The sequence below is a fragment of the Agelaius phoeniceus genome, chromosome 18 (genome assembly GCF_051311805.1).
Source record: "Agelaius phoeniceus isolate bAgePho1 chromosome 18, bAgePho1.hap1, whole genome shotgun sequence".
NCBI classification, from domain to species: domain Eukaryota; kingdom Metazoa; phylum Chordata; class Aves; order Passeriformes; family Icteridae; genus Agelaius; species Agelaius phoeniceus.
In genome coordinates, this window is record NC_135282.1 from 10166310 (window position 1) to 10190337 (window position 24028).

Consider the following 24028-nt stretch of genomic DNA (forward strand, 5'->3'; position numbering starts at 1 on the left):
GAAGGCAGGTGGGATGGGTGGGCAGCTGCCTTGTCCTGGCAGCTGCCTGTCCATGGCCAGGAATGAGTGCATCCTTAGGGACAAACATGCAACCAAACAGTGGGGAGAGAGGCTTGTGCCTCACTAGGAGTGCTGGAGCAGTGCTGCCCCCCAGCAGGGCACCCTCCTGCCTCCTCTGGCACAGCCCCGGGCTGAGTGAGCCCTGTGCTCCCAGCAGCATCTGCTGAGCATCCCCGCTGCTCTCCCTGGGCCAGCTCCAGCAAAAACACCCACAGAGGCTTCTTCTTTTCTGCTGCAGGCACAAACAGCAGGGAAGGTGTGATAATCCCTCCTTTGAGGCCACAGAGATCATTCACACCAAACTGCATCACTTTTATATCAGTCATGAAAGACACGAAATACAATAAGAAAATGTTTATATATATATATATATATATATATTCAATCAATGTCTATGGAGCTCCACGCCAGGGGATTACCAGCCAGTTTAAAGCATTAGTGACTCTCAGCATCCATCAGAGGAGAGCATTTGGTTGAATGGAAGCCAGCCTTTGATGGAATTGGAGAATAATTATTTCCATCAATAATTACTTCCAAGCCCAGAAGAAATGGCTCCTGGCATGTTGCAGGACAGGAGTCCTTGATTGCCTCGAGGCCAATATGTTTTGACCCCAGGACCTGGAAATCCCATTAGAGGCTGGGTGACAAGGATGTCACCTGCTGTGCCCGGGTCCTGGCAGTGGTGTTCCAGCCTGCTGCCAGCCTGGGGAGGATCCCTCCTGCCTCTGCTGCTGGAGTGCATCCAGCTCAGACTTTGCACAGGTCATTAATTTGGGGACGTTTTTAATGGATCCTAATGATTGAGCCTCAGAAGGCTGTTCTTAAAAGGGGTTTGGGAAAGGCCACAAGCCAATTAGCTGGCACAGAGAAAATGATTAACCATGTATCTTCCTGGATGGTAAAAAATAATGGAGATGTTGGGAAGCGACTGGGGGATTTATTACAGACTTTTTAAAGCCAGAAGGATTATTCACCCTCCTGCATGGTCTGGGCCAGAAACATTTCACCCAGCTTCCCCCCACTGATCCCTGTCCCTTTTGTTTGGCTGTGTGCACCCTTAAGTGTTAAGGCATTACAAAATGGGCTTCAAGGAGGAGCTGGCTATTAGAGAAAGTGGATGCTTGTAGAGAGAGAAAAAACAGGTGGGAAGAGAGGGGTGACCCTTCTGCAGGTGCTCCTGTGCCAATTCCAACCCCAAGGAGTGTTGTTATTCATGGCTGAGGCAGGCAGCAGGATGTTCCCTGGGGCATGCAAGGCTCTGGCCATGCCTAACTGGGGCTTTTTTAATGTACCATTGCCCTTTAACCACCCTCTTGTCCCCACTTAACACCCAGATGTGCAGCACACACCTAGCCCTGGCCCTTGTTCCTGTCTCCACAGCCCGTGTGTGATGGCTGTGGTGGTCTCTGCAGCCAAAGCATCTTTCACTGTGGCTGCAGGGCTGGCAGGGGGACATCCCAGCCTCCCCCTGCTCTGGTGGGATCCACATGGCCTGAGGGCTCCAGAGTGTTGCTTTCCAAGGAGAGGAGCTAGGCCTGGTGACAGACACAGCCACGGGACAGCAGAGCTGACCCTAAAGCGGCACCCACAGCCCAGTCCTGGGATCAGCTTTAAAATGATAATGGGAAGAAATGGGGACACTTTTAGAGCCAGCTGAGCCCAGCCTACCCTGGGTACCACCCCACAGCCTGACTGGGCCTGGACATGCCCACATTTGCTTTATCTATTCCATAATGCTCTGGATGACACTAAACCCCAGCGTTTTCAGCACCCCTGCTGGGTATGGTTTATGGCTTTTCATTAATCTTTTCATTCTTTGAAATAAATATCTGCGGGGCCTAGAAACCTATTTACTTTCCTCCTGAGTGTCTGCACGCAGACTTGTTTGGGTTTGTTTTCTCCATTCAGTAGCTTCTTTTCTCCATTTCAGCTTGCACAAGCCCCAGTGTTTCTTAGAAACCACTCTCTCCAGGCTTTCCCTGCCTTTGCTCTGCTCCTTGCCAGCTCCAAGGGCTCTTGCAGGCACTCAGCTGGCCCAGGTGGTTCCCCTTAACTCTGCTGGGCTGTCCCAGGTTCTCAAGGTCGAGCTGTCAGCAGGACCAGGTGTGTTCATAAGCCCAGCACTTTATTTGTAGGAAGTTTGCTGCCAGTTAAGTATGAGAGGCAAGGTGTTTTTGAGGCATTAGCAGGCTGGGAAAACTACATTTGAAATGGGAAAGGGTTTTGTGTTTTTTTTTCCTATCAGAGTGCAAAATCTGTGCTGTCTCTGCAGAGCTGGTGATCTAAACCCCACAGTTCAGGCAAAGATGTCCTGACTGGCTCCTGGTTTTTGTTCCCATTGGATTGGATCTGGCCCTGTGCTGTCCAGCTGCACGATGCTCGTGGCATCTCTGCCTGAACAAGGAGCAGAGTATGCTTGGGCTGGGGTGCAGCTTGGCTCGGGAACGGGGCATTCCAGAGCCCTGTGGGAGCACTGAGAGCTCTCCTTCACAGCTGCACAGCTCCCACCTGCAAAAAGGAAAGGAGATTCCCCAGGACGTGGGAATGACCCCAGCTGAAGGCACAGCTCCTGATGGCTCTTTGTCACCTCTTGTCCTGGCAGTGGGACGCTCAGCTGCCTGCCGTACCCTGCGGAGGACAGACGGCCCGAGAAGCTGAGCAGCTGCGTGGTCAGGGAGCCTGCCAGCACCAATGGCTGTGCCAAGGGAAGGGACAGACGGGACCATGGCCACCACAGGTCACGAAGGTACGAGCCAGGGCTGTCAGCAGGGCCACCCTGGGACACGGGGGTGGCAGGGGAGGGACAGACAGGACCATGGCCACCACAGGTCACGAAGGTACGAGCCAGGGCTGTCAGCAAGGTCACCCTGGGACACGGGGGTGGCAGGGGAAGTGTCCATGGGTGTTTACTCAGCCCCTCTGGGGTCTGTGAGAGCTGGGGGTGGCTCCAATGGCTCAGTGTGTGTGCACAGAAAATGTGTGCAATGGCACGAAGTGCCTGTTTGAGTTTGCAGGGCCAAAGCTGTGGATCGTTTCTACTCCAGGGCTTGCTCCTACAGCCTCCTTCAGAGTCTTCCAAGACCTGCCAGCACTCCTCTGCCTACCAGGTCTGCTGGGAATCGCCCTCAGCAATTCCCCTCTCCCCATGCTAGATCAGCTCAGCAGCACTGCCTTCATTAGGACACAGCCTTGCTATCAGCTTGTCGTTAGTCCCCGACCACTTGAGAGGAGAAAAATGAATGAAACGTTGTAAATGAAGCAGCTGGGGTCTCTGAGCCCTGCCTGCTCAACCGTCTCTGGGATTAAAGCCTCTCTGCTCAGTTAAAGATGCTGGAAGGAAAGAGCAAGAAAGCACATTTCATATCTTCAGATTTCAGGCCAACCAGAACAATAATCTAAAGCACACTTTTAATTAGACTTTGATTATTATCACGGAGGAACAATTGAAGTCAGATCAGTGCATGGGAGAAAGCTGCCACATCAAAGACAAAAGACTTTATCTGGGGAGAGGGAGAAGGGCTCTGCAGAAAGCGCCTGGGGCTGCATGGCCAGATGTTGCTCTCCTGTGGCTGTGGCAGTGCCCAGCCGTGTCCCTGGGTGTCTTTGGGCAGGTGTCCGAGCTCAGTGACAACGAGACATCCTGGAAAATGCATGATTTCTGTCTGCATTGAGGTGGAAGGGCCACCAAGGTGTGCCACATCCTCTCATGGTGCTGCTGCTGATCCGTGAAATCCTTAGGAGGAGGATGTGGGTGCTCCGTGGGGCCATGCCGTGCTTGCACACTGGATTTACTGCACCAGAAGCACTCAGTATTCACAGCTCACAACTGAAGCATTAGCCTGCAGTTTCATTTTGCAGAGCTTTTATATTTTTTTCCCAAAGTGTATTAAGAGCACTAAGCAATTGAGTTTTTATGATAGTGTAATTTCAGTGGTAATTCAAGCCCTGGATGATCAAGTGTTGAGGGGTGGTGGAGTCTGAGTGTCCCCCCCCCAAAGTGTCGTTTGCTCTGCATTAGTACTTTCATTAGCAATAATGTTTGTTCTTGCTGCAGAAAACTGCTCAATTTCTAGTCTGTTTTGTAGTGAAGATCTCACAGCATTCTCCAGCCATGGGGCTACTTCCACCCATCCCTTGCTCTTGGCTGTTCCCAGGGGCAGGATGAGAAGTGGGGAAACTGAGGCGCAAACCCAGCACCCTCAGTGATTTTTCAGAGGCCCTGGGGAGCTTGCTGTGCCCCCACAAACCTTGGTCCTGGATCCATTTGGGGCTTCAGAGGGACCGGTGGATCTGTTTGGAGATGCACATGGCTGATTTGGGCTGATTTAGGGATGCCACCAGCTGCCTTTGTCTTTACAAGCATTTGCTTTAGTTAATGAGTAGCCACAGAGTATCTGTCATTTTTTTCAGCCCAATGCTCTGAATTAATTAACCACGGTATTTGCTTTTCATTGAAACATAACACGATTCAGCATCATATGTTTAAAGAAGAAATTAATTTGCAGGAGGGTTTATTTTCAAGGTTTAACAACTGTATAAGAGATGCATATCTCCTTCAATTACCATAGTGTCTCAATAAATATATATATATTTCTAATCAATTGCTACTTAACACATGTCAAGTCTTTATTATAGTTAGATGCATCTGGTTGCAATAATTACTGTATGCAAATTAAATGCCAATTAATTATTTAAAGCATATTTACAAAGAGCAACAAAACCTATAAATCTGTTTTGGAGTCGTTAACCTCAGCAAACATGTTTTAAATAATCAGCATTGCTGTGGTGGAGCTGTCTTGTTATATCTCTATTAGACAGTTCGTTTAAACTGTGACTAAATAATTTGTTAGAGGGTAATGAGGCAGCACCCACACCCTTGGCCTACCATGAACGCTGACCTTGCTGCCCTCTGTCCCTGAGGTGGTGATGCCAGAGAGTCCCATGTGAGCCCATTCAGGGTTTATTTTTATTATTTTTAATGTTTATTGGGTCTTGTCCCTCATCCTCAGCCCTTCGTGTGATGGGGAGCGGCCGCTGCCAGCTCGGGGGAAGAAGAAGAAAAAGAAATCTGGCCGCAAGAAGAGAAGGAGGTGAGGAAGCCATGGCAGCATGAGAGGACAGGCAGGGCAGCCCTTGGCTGGGTGTGAGGGGAGAGGGGCATGAGAGAGCCATGGTGGCATGAGGGGACAGGCAGGGCAGCCCTTGGCTGGGTGTGAGGGGAGAGGGGCATGAGGGAGCCATGGTGGCATGAGGGGACAGGCAGGGCAGCCCTTGGCTGGGTATGAGGGAACTATGGTGGTGTGAGGGACAGACAGAGCAGCCCATGGCTGGGTATGGGGGAGGAGGGTCATGAGGGAGCCATGGTAGCATGAGGGGACAGACAGGGCAGTCCTTGGCTGAGTGTGAGGGAGGAACATCATGAGGGAGCCATGGTGGCGTGAGGGGCCAGGCAAGGCAGCTCTTGGCTGGGTATGAGGGAACCATGGTGGTGTGAGGGACAGGAAGGGCAACCGTCGGCTGGTTGTGAAGGGAGAGGTTCATGAGGGAGCCATGGCAGTGTGAGGGGACAGGCAGGGACAGCCCTTGGCTGAGTATGAGGGAAAAGGGTCAGTGTAAGATGGAGGAGTGAGGGCCTGGGGGTTCCACAGCCTAGGAAGGTGCCGCCATCTTCTCGCCCTCCCCTCAGGGCAGCAGAGCTGGGTTGAGGCTCATCCCTGGGTCCATCTCTGGGCTCATCCTGCTCCTACCAGGATCCCCTAGCCACTCTCTGCTCTGGAGGTGCCACTGGTGGTGGGGTGAGTGTTGGGGTGGCTGGCACGGCTGTGAGCAGCCGTGTGGTCCCTAATGCCCTTTGCCTCCCCTCAGGTCTCCCTCCTACAGCCCATCACCTGTGAAGAAGAAGAAGAAGAAAAGCTCCAAGAAGCGAAAAAGAAACAGGTATTTTTTTCCTTGAAAATGTAATTCCCGTCTGGCACTGGCTGTTGGGTGTTTGGAGAAGGGGTGGAAGGCACTGCTGCCTGGGCAGCTGTTGGTCCCAGTGGGCAGAGAGCTATGAGGCTCTGGGCAGCCAAGGGAAGGCATAGCCCGAGTCCCTCTGGGCTAGGAGGGTGTGGAATGGGGTGTCCACCCAATGCAAACAGGGAAATGTGAACTGTGGGGACACAGAGGTGGACAAGCCAAATCACTGAGAGGTCTGTGGAGCCTCAGCCTGCTGTCCTTGCTGTCCTATTCACATGTGTCCATCCTCTGGAATGCCAGTGGGATCAGTGCTCAGGGTTTGTGCTGGTCCCCATCCCTTCCTCCCCAGCCCTCCCCAGGCTGCAGAGTGTCAGGACCAGAAAAAGGTTCAGACCAACTCCCCACACCCACATCCCAGTCTCCTCTCCCAGCCCCAGTGACTATTTCCACCTTCCCCTTCTGAAGTCCATTTTTAATTCAAAGAGCATGATTAAATTTTAAAATTGCAAATATTTCACTGTTTTCTCTCAGCTGTTAAACCAATATTTGACGAGAACAGTGGATTCCATCTCCCTAAGAAGGTTCATGTATTTATAATATATTGAACCAAAGAGAGAAGCTACCATAAGTGAATAACAGGGTGAAAAGTTGAGCTTGAATCTCCAAAGAGCAAGAGAGAAGGAGAGACAAAGATATAGAAACTTCTCTAAAAGACTTTCTTCCCAAGGAGGAATTCTTACGCTCTTTTGTGGATGCCATCTTCTGATGGAAGTCCAGGGTCAGAGACTCGGGCTTTGAACCTTTGGTAACCATTTAAGTGTCTCCCATGTCATCCCAATGGTGCTCCAGAAGGCAAGACAGGGCCATGGTGCTGGTTTGGCTGTGAGACTGCTCTGGAGTTACACAGAGAGGATTTTTCCCTTGACTGCTATTTGGTCTTTCATACAGAAAACCAGGGAATGGACCCACCTCTACATGCAGTGCAAAACTGGAGGCAGTAGCAGAGAAAAAGGACCCACCAGAGATAGGGGATGTATCTGATCTCTCTAAAGACTTGTTATCCTGAGGACCATGTTCTCAATTCCTTGTAGGGTGTGCTGGTTCCTTCTGCCACAGCAGCATTTCTCAGCTGCTCCCTCACCAGCTGCCTAAAGGAGAGGCAGGACCATTCTGCCCAGGTGCTGCATGAGGTCTTTTCTCAGTGCTCAGTCTGAGCCTAAATATATTGTCTTGGACTCAAATTTCCAATTTTGTGAGACCCTGCATTCAATGTACATATTTGTGTCTTGCAGGTTGTCATCAAAGAAGAGAAGGCACAGGTAAGACTTGAGCAAGTGTGGGTGGTCCCTTAGAAATAAGAGTTTAATGGTCTCTTCAAGGTTGATGTTCACTGATTGGGGGCAGAAGACATTTCTTCTGTGTTTCCTTGTGGAATCCCCTTGGGTCCCCCCCATTCCATGTGGTTTTGGGGTCAGTGCCTCCCCATCTGTGGACTGGAAGAGCTCTTCTGGTTCCAGTGTGTGTGTATACATTATCAAGAAGTACTCATTTTCTCTATGGAAAAAGGCAAAGTCACCAAGTTGGCTGATCCCTTTGAGGGTTTTGGCCAAGCCCATGAAGCAGATTTGTCAGCAGGCACTCAGACCCCCTGTGCTGTGACAACCATGAATCCCTTTCATTTTTACTGCATGCTCTCGGGCAACTGAGCTGTAACATTGATGTGTGATTGTGCAGCTTTTTATCGGAACAGAAATCTCCGAATTAATTAGCCATTTCTTATTTAGTTCTTCAAGCCCCAAAAGTAAGAGAAAGGAAGAAAGAAAACACAAAAAACAGTAAGTAGTGGTTCATGGAGTTCTCTGCCCTGCCTGCACAGTGTGGGGCTAGGAAGTGCTTGATGTGGTGGGGCCCCTGGAGCTAACACCTGCGGCACAGCTCTGAGCATTTCTCAGGATAATTTTGAAGCTAAAACCAGCAATTCTGGTTTTGCTGGAATGGAAAAGGGCTTGTAGAGGCTGGAGATCTTTCCTCCACCTTTCTTTTGTGACACCTCTTTCTGCACTTTGTGCATTGTGCATGGATGTGCAGAGTCTTGTCCACCCAGTCCAGAGAGAAGGCTCCAGCTTTTCTGGTGGGGGCAGCATGAGAGGCTGAACACTGACCTGCCAAAAGGGCAGGCTGGCACACCCTTACTGGGAAGGGCCTCAGCAACTCCTGGTTTGCTGCTCTAGGAGGTTGCATTAGGACCTACCCATGAGGTACAATACAGCCAAGGATCTGAATGGGGTCAAGGGGAGGAGAAGGGATTGCTTGGAGGGGATGGAGTTTGCAAAAATCTGGTGTTGAGGTTCAGCCCTGGAGTGCTAGCAGAGGACAATCTTTGTCCTGAGGGGCAAGGTATAAAATGGGGGTCCTCAGGACTGGAAGGACTGTAAGCTGCCTCTGTTTTTCCCTTCGTTCTCTGTCTTCTGGGAACTGCAACTTGTGGCTTCTGACCTGCTTTCAGAGCAAGGTAACAGTCCTGGGGCTGAACCTTGGGCACTGAGCCCCTGGTCAGCTTTTCTGGGCCTTGTGATACTGCCTGCACAGGCCATGTCCATTGTATGCAGAAAGCCAGTCTCCTTTTCACTAAGATTTCTGCACATTAAGTGGCACAGTTTCAGCTCAGTTTCCTCTCAAGCTGGGCTGCCCTGCACCTAGAAACCTTGGTGGTAAAAGGAGAGGCTTCCTAGGTAATCTGTAAAAGGGGGCATCTCCCCAGCCTAACACAGCAGTGCCCTAACAGTGCAGTTAAAGCCAGGATCCATGTCCTGCTGGTGTGCCCTGACCTCAGGGAGCCAGAGCTGCTGGAATTGCTCTTTAGGGATAAACCAGCCAAGGCATTTTAGCTTCATTTTTCTGCTGGCAAATCAGAGCTCAGCCACTCCCAGTTTCTGCAAATCTTTTGCTCCCAGGCGTGGATCAGATGGATCCCATGAGGATTTTTGTATAATCACACTGCTTTGACTTATCTTTGCATCGAGCAACTGGTTATCTAAAACACACAGGACCAGCTTTCCCTTCTGCAGGAAGGGAAGACAAATTGGAGGGTCTGGTGCAGGGGGTGAAGGGCAAACACAGGGATTTTCACACAAATCCACCATATGAGTGAAAGATATTCAGTGTTGCTGATTTCAGCTGTATGGAAATAAGAAAGGAGGATCCCGAAATGTGAAGTTTAAGAAAAACAGAATCATTGGGTGTGAAAAGCATCAAAGAAAACAGCCAAGCAGAGTTGAAGGAATTGCCCTGGAGGTTGCCCTTTTGTCTTAAAGGAGATGCTGTTCTCAAGCAATTATTTGCTGAGTTTTTATACCAGCAAGTTGCTAAATGCTGTCCAAGCAGGTTGTGTTTGTGCTGTCAGTGCTTGTGTAGTGTGGCCATGAAGTCAGGCTGTTCCCACCAGCTCACCCCACAGTTAGCTTTGCCTGCTGGCACAGCCATGCCAGCCTGAGCAGATGGAAACGCTTCCAGACCTAAATTAACTGCTGTGGTGAACAAAGATGGGAGGGATGGGGCACAGATGGTGGCAGCTAGCCTGTCACCCTGCTCTCTGCACCCAGGACTTCAGCTGTTGGCATGGACAACTACAGCCCTTAGGTAACAGGGCCAGGTAATCCATGAGAAGCAGCCTGGTGGTGCAAAGGAACTGCAGCAGGGCACTGGCCCTCTGTGCCCTACACACAGTTTGTTGAGGACTGTCCTCAGGCCCTGTCAGAAAAGGCAGCACCAGTGACTGGGCACCTGTCAGAAGCCAGGGAAATGGTCCTGTCTCTCAAGCAGGAACCGTGCACGAGGCAGGCTGTGCTTGGGAGAGCTGCCCACAGCACTGGCTAAATGCTCCCACCTGGAGAGGGTGGGGAAGGCTGAGTGAACTCTGTCACTTGGAGCTTGTCCTTCTGTACCTGCTCTTTAACAAGGAGCCAACACTAGGGCGAGGGCTGGAGCTTTGTGATGGCTTGCACACAGAGATGGTGCTTCCCCCAAGGCTCAGCAACAGGAAGGTCTTGGGCAGCTGCCTGGCTGTTACAGGGTAAGCTGCAGGATGAAAGGCAAGCACATGGCTCTTTAAAATGTTGAAAGGATTGGTGCTGGCTACTGTACTTCCACATGCTTGTCCACAAATCTTCCCCCAGCATGCTACAGAGCCAACCTAATAGCCTGTGTGTAAAATGCTAGCAGAGATCTCAGGAAGATGTCACTGCAGCGATGAAGGGATGGAGAATTTCTCATGCCTTGATGTTCTGTGCCATGTTTCACACACCCATCTCTTTGGTTTAAAAGGCATACCTCCCTCCTGATTTGAACATTATCGACCTCAGCCTTCAGCTGCTGGCTCTTGCATCCCCTCCCTTGCTAACCTAATGCTGCTTTTCTTTCTCTGCTTCTTAAAGCTCTCGTGGGCGCACCCGGAAATCCCATCGGCATCGCCGCTGCCACTCTCGCTCAGAGAGCTCCGACTCCCACTCCCCCAGCTGCCGGAGCAGGTAACAACACTGCTCCCGAGCTCAGCGTCCTCAGCACTGCCTGCTGGGCTCAAGGATGTGGCTGCCACAGCCTGTGTGACCCGCAGGCTCTCTGTGCACAGCCACTTCCCATTCTGGCAGCAGCAGTGTCACACACTGGGGGCTGAGCTGTTTCTGGTCTTGGCCATGGAAGGGTTTTGCCTCAAGAAGCAGTGGCTGCAGCTTTTTGATCTGACAGTCACTTCTAATCCCCATGGCTGATGCTCAGCCCATGACAGCTGATTCCAGTCTAGTGTCCCTTCCCCAGCCCAAGGGTTTTGTACTGCTGATGTCCCAGGAAACCCTTAAACATGGTCTTAGCAATGGAAATATATTTGCCCATGGCAATCTGTAGTCATTGTCTTTGACCTGATTAAAATCTCTCCTCTGGATGACAGATGCGTCCTGGGGCCGGCTAAAGTGGATGCTGGTGCTAGACCCAGCATTGCTGCAATAGCAAGTCATTTATACACATCATAATTTCATTTTTCATGTTCTCTGAAAGCACTTGAACAGCCCACCCCCACTCTCCTACTTCACTCCTCCTAAGTACTGGGAATTTTCTTATGAAAAGCTGAGGATCAGTGGGGGGAGGAATGCAATCAGTAATTGGAGGGGTGCTCACGCAAGAGCAGAGTGTGTTTTCTCTTGGAGGTGTGTCACCATAGGAACATTTTATGGTGCAGGAAGGTCATGGCTTGCCTCGAGCCACCATAAAATCATGCATTGGAGCTGAAATTTGAGGTTAAGGTCCAAAACCTGGATGCAAAATTAATATTTTTCTTTTAAAGTAGAAAAGCAAAACATCCCTTTTCTCTCCCTCATGACTCCACAGAGCAGTCATGTGGAAGGACATTCTCCCATCCGCAGAGTCCTAGCACAGACCTGCCAGGGGTTGGTGTGGAGCTGGGAAAGGGCACTACTGCAATCCTAAGGAATAACATTTTGGCTGTTCCTGTCTCCTGGAGGCACAGAGCCAGGTCTCGGGAGGAAGGGCGTAAAACACGGCGAAGACGCTCCTGGCACCACTCAAAGATCACAGCAAAGAGAAGCTCCTCTGCAGAGGTTCAGGCCAGTCAAAAAGCCAGCCAAACCCTCCCACTCTACAGCTTCCTGTCTTCTAAGGAAGTAGTAAGTATTACACACTGTCCTTCTTTGCTTGAACTAGCCAGAGGAATCTGGGCAAGAACTCTGATATGAAATTTTTATAACTCAATTATAGTGATGTTAGACGAACTTGGTTAAACTGTATTATTAATTCATGGTGCTGTTTTCCAATGTATGTAAAGTCATTCCTTCCTTCAGCACTTTCACACCAAGGGCGGGGCTGGAGAGGGGGAAAACTTGAAAAGTCTTTAGACTATGAATAATGAATTGAGGACATTTAACAAAAAAAAAAAAAAAAAAAAAAAAGTGGCCTCCAGAAACGATATTTTAAAGGGAAGAGTTTGTTATGCAGTCTTTGCTCAGCTGGATGTGAACTTACTTCACTGGTCTTTACATCCAAAAGTTTAGTCCTTCAGGCTGAAAAAGGGTATCAAACATATACAGAAGGAACATTTACATTTAATGAGCTGGTGATTATTGGCATGGGATGTTTTCTGACTATCAGGATCCTTCTAAGATCACTATTTCTCTGGACTGACAAGCCCAGGGGCCAAATTTGGAAGTTATGAGCAGCCCTCATTGATGCTAATGGGAACTGCATGTGCATCTGAGGGTAAAATCAGGCTCAGTGCCTTGGGATGTTTTTCCATATACACAGAAAGAGATGATATAATACATGAATTGAGGGAGCAAGAGATGGAGAGAAATATTAGATAGAGATTGATATCAGTCTTCCTTTTCTGTGGCATGCTTCCCCTTTGTTCCTGGCAGCAGTAAAGCAGAGGTGTGATGCCCTGACTGTGGTGTTGGTATCAGATAGGCACTCTGGAGAGAGAAATTGCTACGTAGGACTGGAGGTAGTGCAGGATCTGATAGTCACACGTGTGGATGGCTAATGCTAGAGGTGTTTTGACTACAGAGTCCTCCAAGCCCCAAAGTTGTTTTCTCCTTTAGGCCCAGTCATCAGTTGGAAATAGCTCAGCCACACGCAGGAGCTACATCAGATAGGAGAGAGATGGTGCCAGCAAGAGGAGAGACTCTACCCACTCACCCACACAGACAGCGTGCCGATCAAAATACCCAGGGATTGTACGTGGGTACAGACAGGCACAAGCTGTCTCTCAACATTATAGATATGCATATTTGCTCTCGTTATAGAGCGTGTGGGGCCATGTGAGTCACTGCTTGTAAAGCCTTATAAGGCAGTCTGGAGAGCAGAACCTCACACCACACGCTGGTGTGTGCACGCACACGCAGAGGAAGAAAAACAAGGTATGAAGCTCATTGTCATGAACTGGGGGTGTTGCTGAGTCCAGAGCTCCTCCCCCCCCAAAAAAAAACCAGCCAAAGACTGCATCATGTCACCAGGGTGTTGTTGAGTTCAAGCAGCGTATTTTTCATAAATGCTTTTGAGCCTAAGCCTAGTTTTTAATTAGTGCTAGGTTTCCTCTCTCGGAAGCCAGGCTTCCTAAGTCCTGTGAGGCCAACTGCCAGCTGTTCTGTTTCCTGAGAAAGAGTAAACTCTAATTTAAAATTTTAAAAGCTTTAAAATGAGCTAAACTCAAGCATCCTGCACTTGTTTTTCCATTTGCTTCACTTGAGGTAAATGAGTGAAGCAAATGGAAAAGCTGCAGGGAAGGAAAGACAAGAGCTTGATAGTTCCAGATGCAGGGGGTGGATGCAAAGTAAAAGTCATCAGGGTACTCCTGTGTTCTTTCTAGTAAGGGTTAATAACTTAGGCAAATATTTTAATGACTAAGAGGCATAATGACTCATGAAAGCCACTACTGTCCTCCTGTCCCCAAAAGAAGTACATTCTCTTGGGACACCATTCAAGAGCACATTTAAGACTTGTTCAAATTGAAGCCCCTGGTTAAGAGCTGCCCCTGAAATTTTGCTGAATAAGGTCATTAAATATCATGTACTCAAAACTGGCAAGAGAAAAATGGAATGGGAACCTTTAGTCTCATTTATTAATGACTATACACAACCCTTTGAAGCCTTTCCTTTTCATGAGTTAAATGGTTGTTCTATGAATAAGCTTCGTTCTGTCAGACTTTGAGAGCAGCCTGAAATGAAAATGTGCTCTTGCAGAATATGTTGATCATACATTTAAAAAAAAAAGAAAAAGCTGGAGAATAAAAGATTTTGTGAAAAAAATCAGAATTAGGATTCAAAAATGCCATGTTTCAGTCCTCTGTGAGAGTTGGTATGTTACACTCCCTATCCTTCCATCTGGCATGGGCTTCCAAACCATCCTTACCTGGGGAGATGTGCTGTCACATCTCCATAGAAAAGGGGCTGTCCAAGGAGGATCAGGGAAAAATACCCAGAGATACAGGGAAATATGAGATAATGCTATAGCACTTCCAAAGCAAAGGTTTTGCTTTTCACAATGTTTTTTATTCTACATTATTTTGCTTCTGAAAATTTAAAGTGCTTTGTGGTAAATTCTGCTATGCTCCCCACCCTATTTGTCTTCATTCCTTTGTAATGAAACGGCCACAATTTCTAACTAGGTCTGCCTGGAACTGCTGGGGGATAAAGCACACAAAACAATGCCCGGCCTATGCATCTACCTTGCTGCTTCTTTCCCTCTTTATGCAAAAGCTGATGCACCCACACATGCATGTACACATGCAGAAACACCTCAAAGTTCCCTGCTACTTTTCTTTATGGCAGTGAATTTCCAAGCTTCTCCCTCTCCTTCTCCTTTAACCCCGTGCAGCAGCAAGAGGAACCTGTGGAGAGCAGGACTGTGAGCCTGTGCCTCAGCAGGCACAGAGAAGCTGTGGGTAATGTGCAGCATTTATTTCCGTACAGAATGCCCCTGCCCAGCTGCAGGCACTTTATTCCACACCGACACAGATGGATGACTGTGCCACTGTGCTTTCCTTTAGCAGTGCAATATAAATACCTGCAGGGCATGGATCTAATTGCCTTTGTTGTTGCTGATGAAGATAACTGCACCGTGCATACACTTTCCTTGCCAGCTCCTTTGCTTTCACTGTAACTCATTTGTGATGCCACAAATTATCAGAGGCTTGAGCCAGATTTCCAGTGAAGCTCAGTGGGGTACAGCTGGTCCAAATGATGCTGTTTGTCTTTGTGCTCGTGTCTGCAGGAAAGTAGAATGGGGAAATGCTGTGCAGGGACTGGGATAGAGTGTGCTGGAAGGCTGAGGAAACCTTATGGCAGCTTGCTGCTGCTGCTGTTTTCTAGCCTGGGCTTTGGCTTACATAGGAAGAACTATTCTTTTGAGTGCTAGGCAGCATGTTTTTGACAGCAGACAGGGCCCTTCAAGAGCAGAAAGGCAAGACCTATAAATATGGAAGTTGTACTCTTTTTTCTTTTCCTGTTTTCCTCTCCCAGCTGGGGGACTGAGGTTACCCCTGGTTATTGTGTGATAAATCCACAGCTCAGTGCTGGGAGCAGCAGCTGGAGGGAAAGGATCATTGCCTGTATCCATTGAAGGGCTGGGCTGTGCACCAGGTACCAAAAAGAGGTGGTGGAAGAAAAACCCTTGCTCCAAAGCAGTGCCAGCCTGCCTCAAGCTGAGGTGAAGATACAATGCCCCAGCAGGCTAAAAAGATCCTTGAAAAGAAACAAACCTTTGTTTGGCATTCTCTGGAGTTTACCCCAGCAATGTATTGGTGAGCCAGGCTGCTCAGCAGTGTCACCACCCAGCCCCAAATAACCCAAGCTCAGGGCTTGCAGGGACAGCTGTGTCATTGCCTCCCTGCTCTGGGACTCAGCCCTTGTGGCACAGAAAGCCTCGCCCTGAACTCCCCCATACAGCCAAAAAAAGGGGGAACTTCCCACTCAGTGTTCCTTGAGTCAGGAACTCGTAACTGTGCAAAAATACTGAATTCCTACAGAACTTCTGGTTTTTGTACTCAGTCAGAAGTTGGTGTTTCAGCTGAGGTAGGCTCTCAGCAGAGGTGAGGCCGTGTGCCCCGGGCTCTGGCAGGTGGAGGAGCCCCAGGGCAGGCGCAGAGCCCCAGCAGGTGCTGGCCCCGTGCCGGCGGCTCTGGCAGATGTCGGCCGGGGTCACTGACACAAGTGTTTTACTCCTTTCATTAGCACAGGGCCTAGAAAAAGAGAGAAAAGCAGACGTTATGCCCCTCTGAAAGAGAAATTAACTCTGCTTTGAAGTGAGTTGCAAAACAAGAGAAAAAAGGCCCACAGATTAAATCCTGCAGCTCTGAGTGAGGCTGTGCCACGCTGCTGTCCCCACATGCCTGAGACAACTTGGAGCATTGTCATCTCTCGCCCTGGGGCTGTTTGTGGCACAGTAAATGGAGCTGTTCAGTTTAATTGGAAGAAGAGCAGTGATTGTATTTTTGTAACCTATTAGGCTGCGCTGCCTCTTGGTCTGGGATTGCACTTGGAATTACAGTCTGGAATATGAGTGAGTGCCTCATTTCTACTCCCCCCTCACCTTGATTAAATAATGATTTGAAACAAAAAAAATCCAATAAATACATATCTTGGGTTCCCTTGAGGGCAGCAGTATGTTCCCTGCTGAAAGCTGGATGAAACAAAGTTCACTGAGATTATTTGATTACTTATTAGGGGTTGTGTGTGGGGGGAAATCCAAATGTTCACATAGAGAGAATTAGATTTGTAACAGAGCAGGCTCTTTGAAGCCACCCTAGAAAAGTAAAAAGCCATTAGAATTCAGAATCACACAGAATGGTGTGATTCAGTTGAGCTCCGTGCAGTGTTTTTAGATGTGGTACTCTGTTTCCATCCTGGGTGACTGGCAAGACTTCCAGTAAAATGGGACCACGAGCAAAGCCAAGATCATCCAGTGGGGAATATGGGGAATTGGTCTGAGCAGGCAGGCAAGCTGAGCACCCTGAGACTTGTCCTGGCTCTTGCTGCAGGGCAGAACCTCCCCCAGAGCTGCAGGAAGCCACTGGTTACAGCCTGGTGCCCCAGGGTGGTGGGGCTGAGAAGCTGCTGTGTCCCCCATGTCCCCCCTGGCACCTCCCTTGCCCCATGCAGACCCTCCAGCCCTCACCCAGTCAGCTCCATATTTCACTGATATCTACACTGCCTCTTCCCAGAGTGTTCCTGCCACAGATGTTGAACTACAGAGGAGCTTGTTGATCCTCCCGGTCATTTGACAGATTTTGTGATATGCTGACAACAGTTGCTGCTTTGAAGGTAGATGTCAGCCAAGGCAGAGCAGAAGCAAGGATGCCAGGTCCTGGAGTCAGTCTGAAAAGCTGGATTAGAAATGCCAAGAAACTGCTGCATTTCTTGGCAGCAGTAATAGTCTTTCAGTTTAAACTGGGAAGGAACAGAAGGAATGTATTTCTGTGTGTGATGCTGGGGTCAGTGTCCCTTGGAGCAGCCCTGTGCCCACTCCATGCACATCCTACCCCTACAGCCAGGGAGTACCTCACATGCTGATTTTATGCCTGCAAGTGAAAGGTGATAAAAAGCTGGTTGTCTCTGGGTTAGGATTCAGCTTAAATGTGAACCAAAACCCATCTTTAAAAAAAAAATACCTGGTAATGTATTTGAAAGTGCAATCCTGTATCTTCTGGAATGTGGCTGGGGAGAGTGCAGTGGTCCATAGCACAGAGGTCAGATCTCTTGGGGCTCTGGATGTGGCATCAGGGTTTCAGCAAGAGCTGGTGAAAAGCAGAGCTGGCTATTTGGCTCCCTTGGGCTCCTGTGACATTCCAGTTTCTGCTGGAGTAAGCAAGGACCAGTAGAGAATTGCTGGAGCTGAGAAGAAGCAAGGAGAAATTCCAGATGCTGAAATGAGGATTTGCAATGTGTGTCTCCACTCCTTCCTAGCTGGGAGCATTTGGGAGACATTTCTGCTCTGTCCAGGGCTTCTGCATTGAACGTGCAAGTTGGCTAATGAAGAAGGATCACTTAATTTCCCATGTTTGCTGCTGGGGCTTCTGATTTCTCTGAGCTGGCACTGAGCATCAGTTAGAAGTTATTGTGAGGTGGAGATGGGGAACTCCATCATGGATTTGCTGGGATGAACCAATCCCTTATCCCAGAAGCAGTAAAGCTTCTCTCCCTGGCAACACAGAAAGTACTTGGAGATCCTCCAGCTCCAGGTGTTTTCAGAGCAGCAGAGTGCTGTGGGCAGCCATCCTTGTGCAGACTGTGCTGAGAGCTGCTGTGGGTGTTGGTAGCTCTGCTCTGGTTTCAGTCACTGCTGGTTCAGCACCTGTGTCCGAGTCAGCTGTCCCTGTCCCAGTTAGCACCTTGAACTGGGTCGGGAGCAGCCCTCCCTGGGGACACAGACTGAATGCCACAGGCAGCAGCGTGGATATGGAGGCACCATCTGATAGGATGAAGGAGATCCATGTGAAACATGACACAGGCTGAGTCTGCAGCCCCTCTGAGGATGAAAAAGTCATCCAATCCAGAGCTGAACTTTCCAAAGGGACTGACCCTGTGCCTGCTGTGTGACAGCTGATCCAGGTCTCCTCTGCTGCCTGAGATAGCACCAACATTGCAATGTGGTTTTTTGGCTCAGAAGGCCCCAGATTGGTGAGGGCATGGCCCAGGTCCCTGGTGTGGAGAGCATGGCATAGATGGGGGCATTGTGTGCCCCAGAGCGTGGCATGAGGGCATGTGCACATGTTTGAGGGAGCACGGCTTGCGGGGAACATGTTTGGAGGACTGTCCTGAGTGGGGGGAGCCAAACCTCTGTGTCCACACTGTAAGAACCCTGCACCAAACCTGAGGAGAGTGGAGGCTCTGAGTGAAAGAGGAGGAGGCCACATGAGAGTGTAGATGTGTGCATTGGGCCCTAATTCTCACCCCATTGCAAGGGCAGATGTTAGCACTAACACAGCCTCACTCCCAGTGCTGCCACATGCCTGAGCTGGCTCAGGTAAATGCCAGTGCAGTTAGAACTGAACTATAAAATACTGAAATGATGTAAATCCCCTTGGTGGTGCTCAGGGTCCCAGAGAATAGCCCTGCCCAGGTCAGTCTGTGTGAGTTTGGGGTCCTTGCTTGCCTTGTTGTGCTCAGCAGCCCAGCCAGGGTGTGGCTGGACCCCCTTGCAGAGGCTGGCAGGAGCAGGGCTGCTGTCCCCTTCCCCACAGTCTCTGACACACAGTGGGGATACTTCTCCTCCTCCATTCTTTTGCTTCTTCCCTCACTGAGTTCCCTTTGTCATTTCCATACAGCTCAGGGGGATTCAGTGCAAGCTGCAGCTTTCAGCACAAGCCATCAGCCTCCAGGAACCGGCTGGACAGGCTAATTTAAAGCAGAAGGAAACAAAAATGAATAATAAGGGAGACAGTCGAGCAGACAAAAAGCAGTCATGACATTTGCATAGAGGAGGCAGCAAACAGTTGGCAGTGTGGATTGAAGAGAGGGTTTATGTTTTTTTCATGTAATTTGAGACTCTAATGATGGACTTATGTTGCCCGCTCTTCCTTTTTTCTTACACCTTACCTACTAAAGGAGGAGTTCTTGATGGGTAAGTGGATGCTATCCGCAAGACACCAGGGAATTTATTAGAGGTCACTTGAGCGCATTAGCTATATCTTCTTCAGGGGGTAAAAAGCACACAAAGAAGTATCTGTATATCTTTTATTTCCAAAGGGATTTTTCTTTTTTCCCCTCACCCTCTTTTTTCTTTTTATTTTTTTCTTTTTTTTTAAATTTCAAAGTGATAAGCTTGTTTATTTGCCAGTTTTTGCTTTGTACCGAAGCCCTTAATTTGATTTTTTTTTTGTTGCTTATTTTAGTGACATTGGTTCAGCCACTTTATTAAGGAAGCTTAAAAAAATTCACTCATCTAAGTTTTTGTTTCATTTTTGTTTTCTTTGCAAGGATTATGTAGGTTTTTTATAAGTATATACCCCCTTTATTTTCCTCCCTTTTTAAAGGTTAAATAAGGGCTTTGTCCTCTGTTACATTTTTTATTTAGTTAGTTATTTTAATTCTTTGGTTGCCCACTTACTTTGTTGAACTCTTTTGTTTAACATGAACCGCATGCTGATACTCTTTGCATGATCTCTAAATCTTCCCGTTATTATAGCAGGGGGAAAATAAGTTTCTTCTTACTGTGGATTTCTTTTAGGGATATGTGCTTTTGTTTTCTTCTCCTTTCTTCTTTTTTTCTTTCTTTCTTACTTTCTTTCTTTTCTTTCCTTTCCTTTTGTTTCAGTGCATCATGATGGTAAAATTTCTGGGTTTATTTGAAAAAAAAAAAAAAAAGCAAAGTAAAACCACAAACAACCCCCCCAAAAACCATTCAAACAATGCCAAATGGCTTTTTTGCTTTCAGATCTCTCAGTCAGGGTCTTCTGCTGACCTCTTTACCAAAACAGACAGCCCGCCTGGCAACCTAGCCAGCCAGAATGGAGAGTATCATGAATATGACTCAGGAAACGATACTTCCTCCCCTCCCTCCACTCAAACGAGCTCATCCAGGTCAAAGGACAGCCAGGAGAAAAGAAGTCTAGTCCATGATGGCTTTGGCCATGCCTTCTCGTCCGGGAAGCCCAAACTGGCCAACAGCGATAACAGCTCTGATTCAGGAAATTCCTTCACCAGTTGCTTTTCCCAGACCAAGGGAACAGCTTTGGAAAATCTGTCTCCAGATGCCCAGGGACAAGACCGAAGGTCAGTGATTGCCAGTAGCTGCTGGTACGTTGTTGCTCTGTGTCTCCTGCCTGCTCCAGTTGCCGTGGAGAGCTGGCAGGGAGCTTTCTGTGCTCTGGAGGCAGGCAGGTACCAACCAGACCCACGGTCTTGCCAGTCTGGAGTCCCAGAACTCAGCAAGGGCCAGTACTGTAGCCTGAGGAGGAAGATAAAACCCAGCCATCACATCCCTGGACATTGCTTGTGGCAGTGCTTTGGCATTGCTGTGGCTCATTCAGGGTTTGGGCCTGGGTCAGGCCGTGGTCACAGCACATCCCTGCTCACCTGGGCATGGCCATGTCAAAAAAAAGTCTCTGTCCCTTCTAGGCACAATCTGAAAGGAGCATCTGGGGGTTGCCATGCTAATTCTCCCTCTCTGCCTACTGTGGGGAAGGGAAGCGGGGCTTGTTTCCACTTAGATCACTATGGGCTGTTCTTTCACCTGTCCAATGAGCCAGATCCAGCATGCCCCTTCTCTTTCCAGCTCATCCAGCACAGCTCCAGGGTGACAAGCTAGCATCTCCTGCCAGTGGGGAGCACAGGGAGGGGCAAGGACTTGGCTGGCTGCAGGATAACACAGCAGCAGCTCTGCACTGGGGCCACAGGGCATCCAACCACCACCCAGTGCCACAGGTCATCTTCAGGAGAGGGGAGTAGCTACCAGCCTCCATCAACCCCTCCCATTCCTAGGTTTTTGCCAGGGGATGTTGGGAATGAGGGCACTGAATCGTGGTGGCTGGTACCCAGGGCTGTGCTCAGGCTGTGGTTGTAGGGAGCTCTTCCAGCTCAGGCCCTTGGGTCATACAGGCTGAAAGTTAGAGCCAGGACATACTTTGGAGCACGGAATGTGACAGGAGGGAGCCAGGGTAATGGGGTTTAGTAAGAACAAGCCTAATTTTTCAGTCAGAGGGTAAAATTTTAGGTCTGTCTGTACTTTCCACATGGTGACTCCAGTGGGGTAACTCTGCCTTCACATGGGTGGAGCTGGGATTGCAGCTGGCCCCAGTTCATTCCAGAGCACTTCTGGAAGAGGAGGAATTGACGCAGCTGTCCAAAGGCAACAGGACATGCCTGCTCAGTGCCCACTCACGCTGCTCCACAGCCAGGCTGGAGCACAGCCCTTGCCCTGCCATGCTCTGCCTTTCCCCTGCTCCAGCACTTTTTACTTTGCTCCCTGCCCAGCACCAGCACTGCTCGCTGGCCCCACCAGGCTCTGCCAGCCTGACACCTCTGCTGTGCTGGGCATGGGGCAGAGGAGCTGCTGCTTGTGCCACAGTGCTCTTCCACACCTCTTCTCCCTGGCACAGCCCGGAGGGTGAGCTCTCTTATTCTGACACACACACATGGGGGTCTTCTGAAACAGCAGCCTGGGGAGCTGAGAGGTCCTTTTTACCTCCAGAGAGGGAATGGAAGGATGGGAATATTTATTTGCTGGAGCATGCTGCTCCCCTCAGCCAGGGGGTTCAGCCACAGCTTTAAAAAGTGTCCAAATGTCTGTTCACAGAGCGTGCCTCCCCTCATGTCTGGGCTCCTCAGAGGAGAAGAAGCGAATCCGGCTGCCCTCGGCGGCGCGCAGCTCCCCGCGCAGGCCCGGCTCCCGCAGCGCCTCCTGCAGCAGCACGGGCCGCTCCTCCCCTGCCTCCAGCCGCTCCTCGCACCGCAGGGCCTCGCCCAGCTCCTCCCGAAGCAGGTCCTGCTCCTCGGGAAGGAGGTAAGGCCAGCTGGAACGGTGTCTCTGTGACCCGGGGCAGTGGCCAGCTCTTGCCAGCCAGCAGGCTTCTTGCAGGGGGAGGTGTAAGAGTTTGGGATCCACAACTGGCCACACAGAGCTGGGCTGAGACCCTGGAGAATGGGACATCTCTTCCCCCTCATCATTTGGAGTGGTCTGGTGTAGCCTCACCCTCCAGCATCTTTAACTCTTTTGTGTTTCCTTCCTGTCTCCAGGTCTTCCTCACGTTCCCCCAGCTATTCCTCCAAATCCTGCAAAAAAAGTCCTGGGAGTAGAAGCTCAAGGCCTCGCCGGAGCCCCAGTTACTCCCGCTACAGCCGTAGCAGGTACAGCCGTCTACTTGTGGCATCTGCTGTCCACTCATGTGGTCCCTGCTGCCTCACACTTTCCCTGCCTTGATCACTGTCATGCTGCTGTGAGGGGTGGGCAGAGCCCGAGGCTCCAGCTGGGTCTGCCCACACAGCCAGCAGGCCTGTCAGACAGGGATCTGATTGCAGCAGGGAAAGACACTCTACTTTTTAGAGTCACAGCTCTTACAAAGAGTTGTCAGGCTCGTGGAAGTGCCCCTGCTCTGAGGGCAGATGCCAGGTACCCTGAGGCTGATACTCACAGCCTTGCAGAGAGAAACACAGTCCAGGCACCTCTACTCCCTCCACAGACCATAGGAAACAGTCTCACAGTTCAACCCTAGAGATGCCTTTGGCAGGTTTTCCTGGTAGCACCTGTGCTGCTGTGAACATTTTGCAGCCTCAAAATCGTACATTGCCAGGGTCGATTCTTGCAGGCTTTGACAATCCCCGTGCTGGTGAGGAGAACACTTCCTGCATGCAGGGATCAGGCAGGCCCTTGACCTGTAGCGTGTTGCTTTGCAGATGGCACTGAGCAGGGTGTATGAAATCAGCCATGCTGCACAGAAGGGCCTGTGCTGACGTGTATGGGAATTTAACAAAAGAGAAAACCATAGCAACACCGGCACTCCTTCTGGCAAGGCTTGCGGAGCCCTGCAGGGCTACCAGGCCCTCAGCTCATGTGGGGCCTGCTGGCAGGGCTGCTCCTGCAAGCAGTGTGTATTTAGCTCCAGCAAGAGCTAAATACACACTGCACCCACTGACACAGGTCCCTGGAAGCCATCTTAGCTTGGCAGTGCAAAGCCACTGGAAGACACTGCTGGATGCAATTAGTGGTGCCAGTCTCTTTGTCCAGCTGTGTGAGCTCTCAGAGGTGACACCACCAGAGCGCTTAGAGTTGTCCCTTTTGGAGCTGAGCATCCTCTGCCCATCTGTGCCTCCGTAGGTCGTTGTCTGTCCATCTCTGACCCCCCCCCAAGCCCCTGCAGTGACAATCCCCCTGCCGTGCCTCCGCAGGGACCGCGAGCGGGAGCACAAGTACAGCTCCAGCGAGAAGGAGTCGCACCGGGAGCGGCAGCGGCAGCGGCGGCGCCGCTCCTACTCCCCCCTGAGGAAACGCCGGAGAGACTCTCCCAGCCACCTCGAAGCTCGGCGCATCACAAGGCAAGGGGATGCTGTCCCGTCCTGTGGAGGCAGGCTCAGCTGGCACCCCCCGGGGGGATGAGGGCTGTCCCTGGGTCCCAGCCCTTGCCAGAGGAGGTTTCTCCAGGAGACCGGGTTCCCTGAGCCTGATCAGCAGGCCCTTCCAGCTCTCCTCTAGAGCTTGGGGATTTCCAGCTGGAGGCAGAGGGAGGATGGAGAGGGTCTCAATTTACAATAGCTGAAGGAAAAAAGAAGATTAAGTAAGATTAAGAGCAGGGACTCAGGTGCCAAGAGCATTCCCTCACAGGTTTTTATTTCACCCTGCCCGGTGGCAGATGTCCCACAATGGAAAGAGTCAACTATTGACTCTTCCCTTCGTACAGAGGGCTCTTTGGGACATCATCAAGTAGAGCCCAGCAGACTTAGTGCCTGGGATTTCCCCCGGGCTGTGGGGGTGGGTGGTTTGAATCCCAAGGCCCGTCAGCTAGCTGATCTCTTTT

At 50.0% G+C, this 24028-nt stretch overlaps 1 protein-coding gene across 4 annotated transcripts in view; it reads left to right on the top strand.

The window, feature by feature from the left end:
• The window catches only part of SRRM4 (serine/arginine repetitive matrix 4), a 46197-nt gene that overhangs the window by 16276 nt on the left and 5893 nt on the right, over positions 1-24028 (top strand). Inside the window, exons 2-12 of one of the 4 annotated variants that reach the window (XM_077187636.1) lie at positions 2663-2806; positions 5070-5150; positions 5926-5997; positions 7311-7337; positions 7803-7853; positions 10452-10544; positions 11537-11693; positions 19954-20291; positions 21814-22020; positions 22254-22364; positions 23403-23549. In XM_077187636.1, coding sequence (XP_077043751.1) covers positions 2663-2806; positions 5070-5150; positions 5926-5997; positions 7311-7337; positions 7803-7853; positions 10452-10544; positions 11537-11693; positions 19954-20291; positions 21814-22020; positions 22254-22364; positions 23403-23549 — 1428 coding nt within the window. Of the gene's footprint in view, positions 1-2662; positions 2807-5069; positions 5151-5925; positions 5998-7310; positions 7338-7802; positions 7854-10451; positions 10545-11530; positions 11694-19953; positions 20292-21813; positions 22021-22253; positions 22365-23402; positions 23550-24028 lie in introns of all 4 variants that reach the window. The other 3 variants (XM_077187635.1, XM_077187638.1, XM_077187637.1) reach the window with 3 other exon arrangements.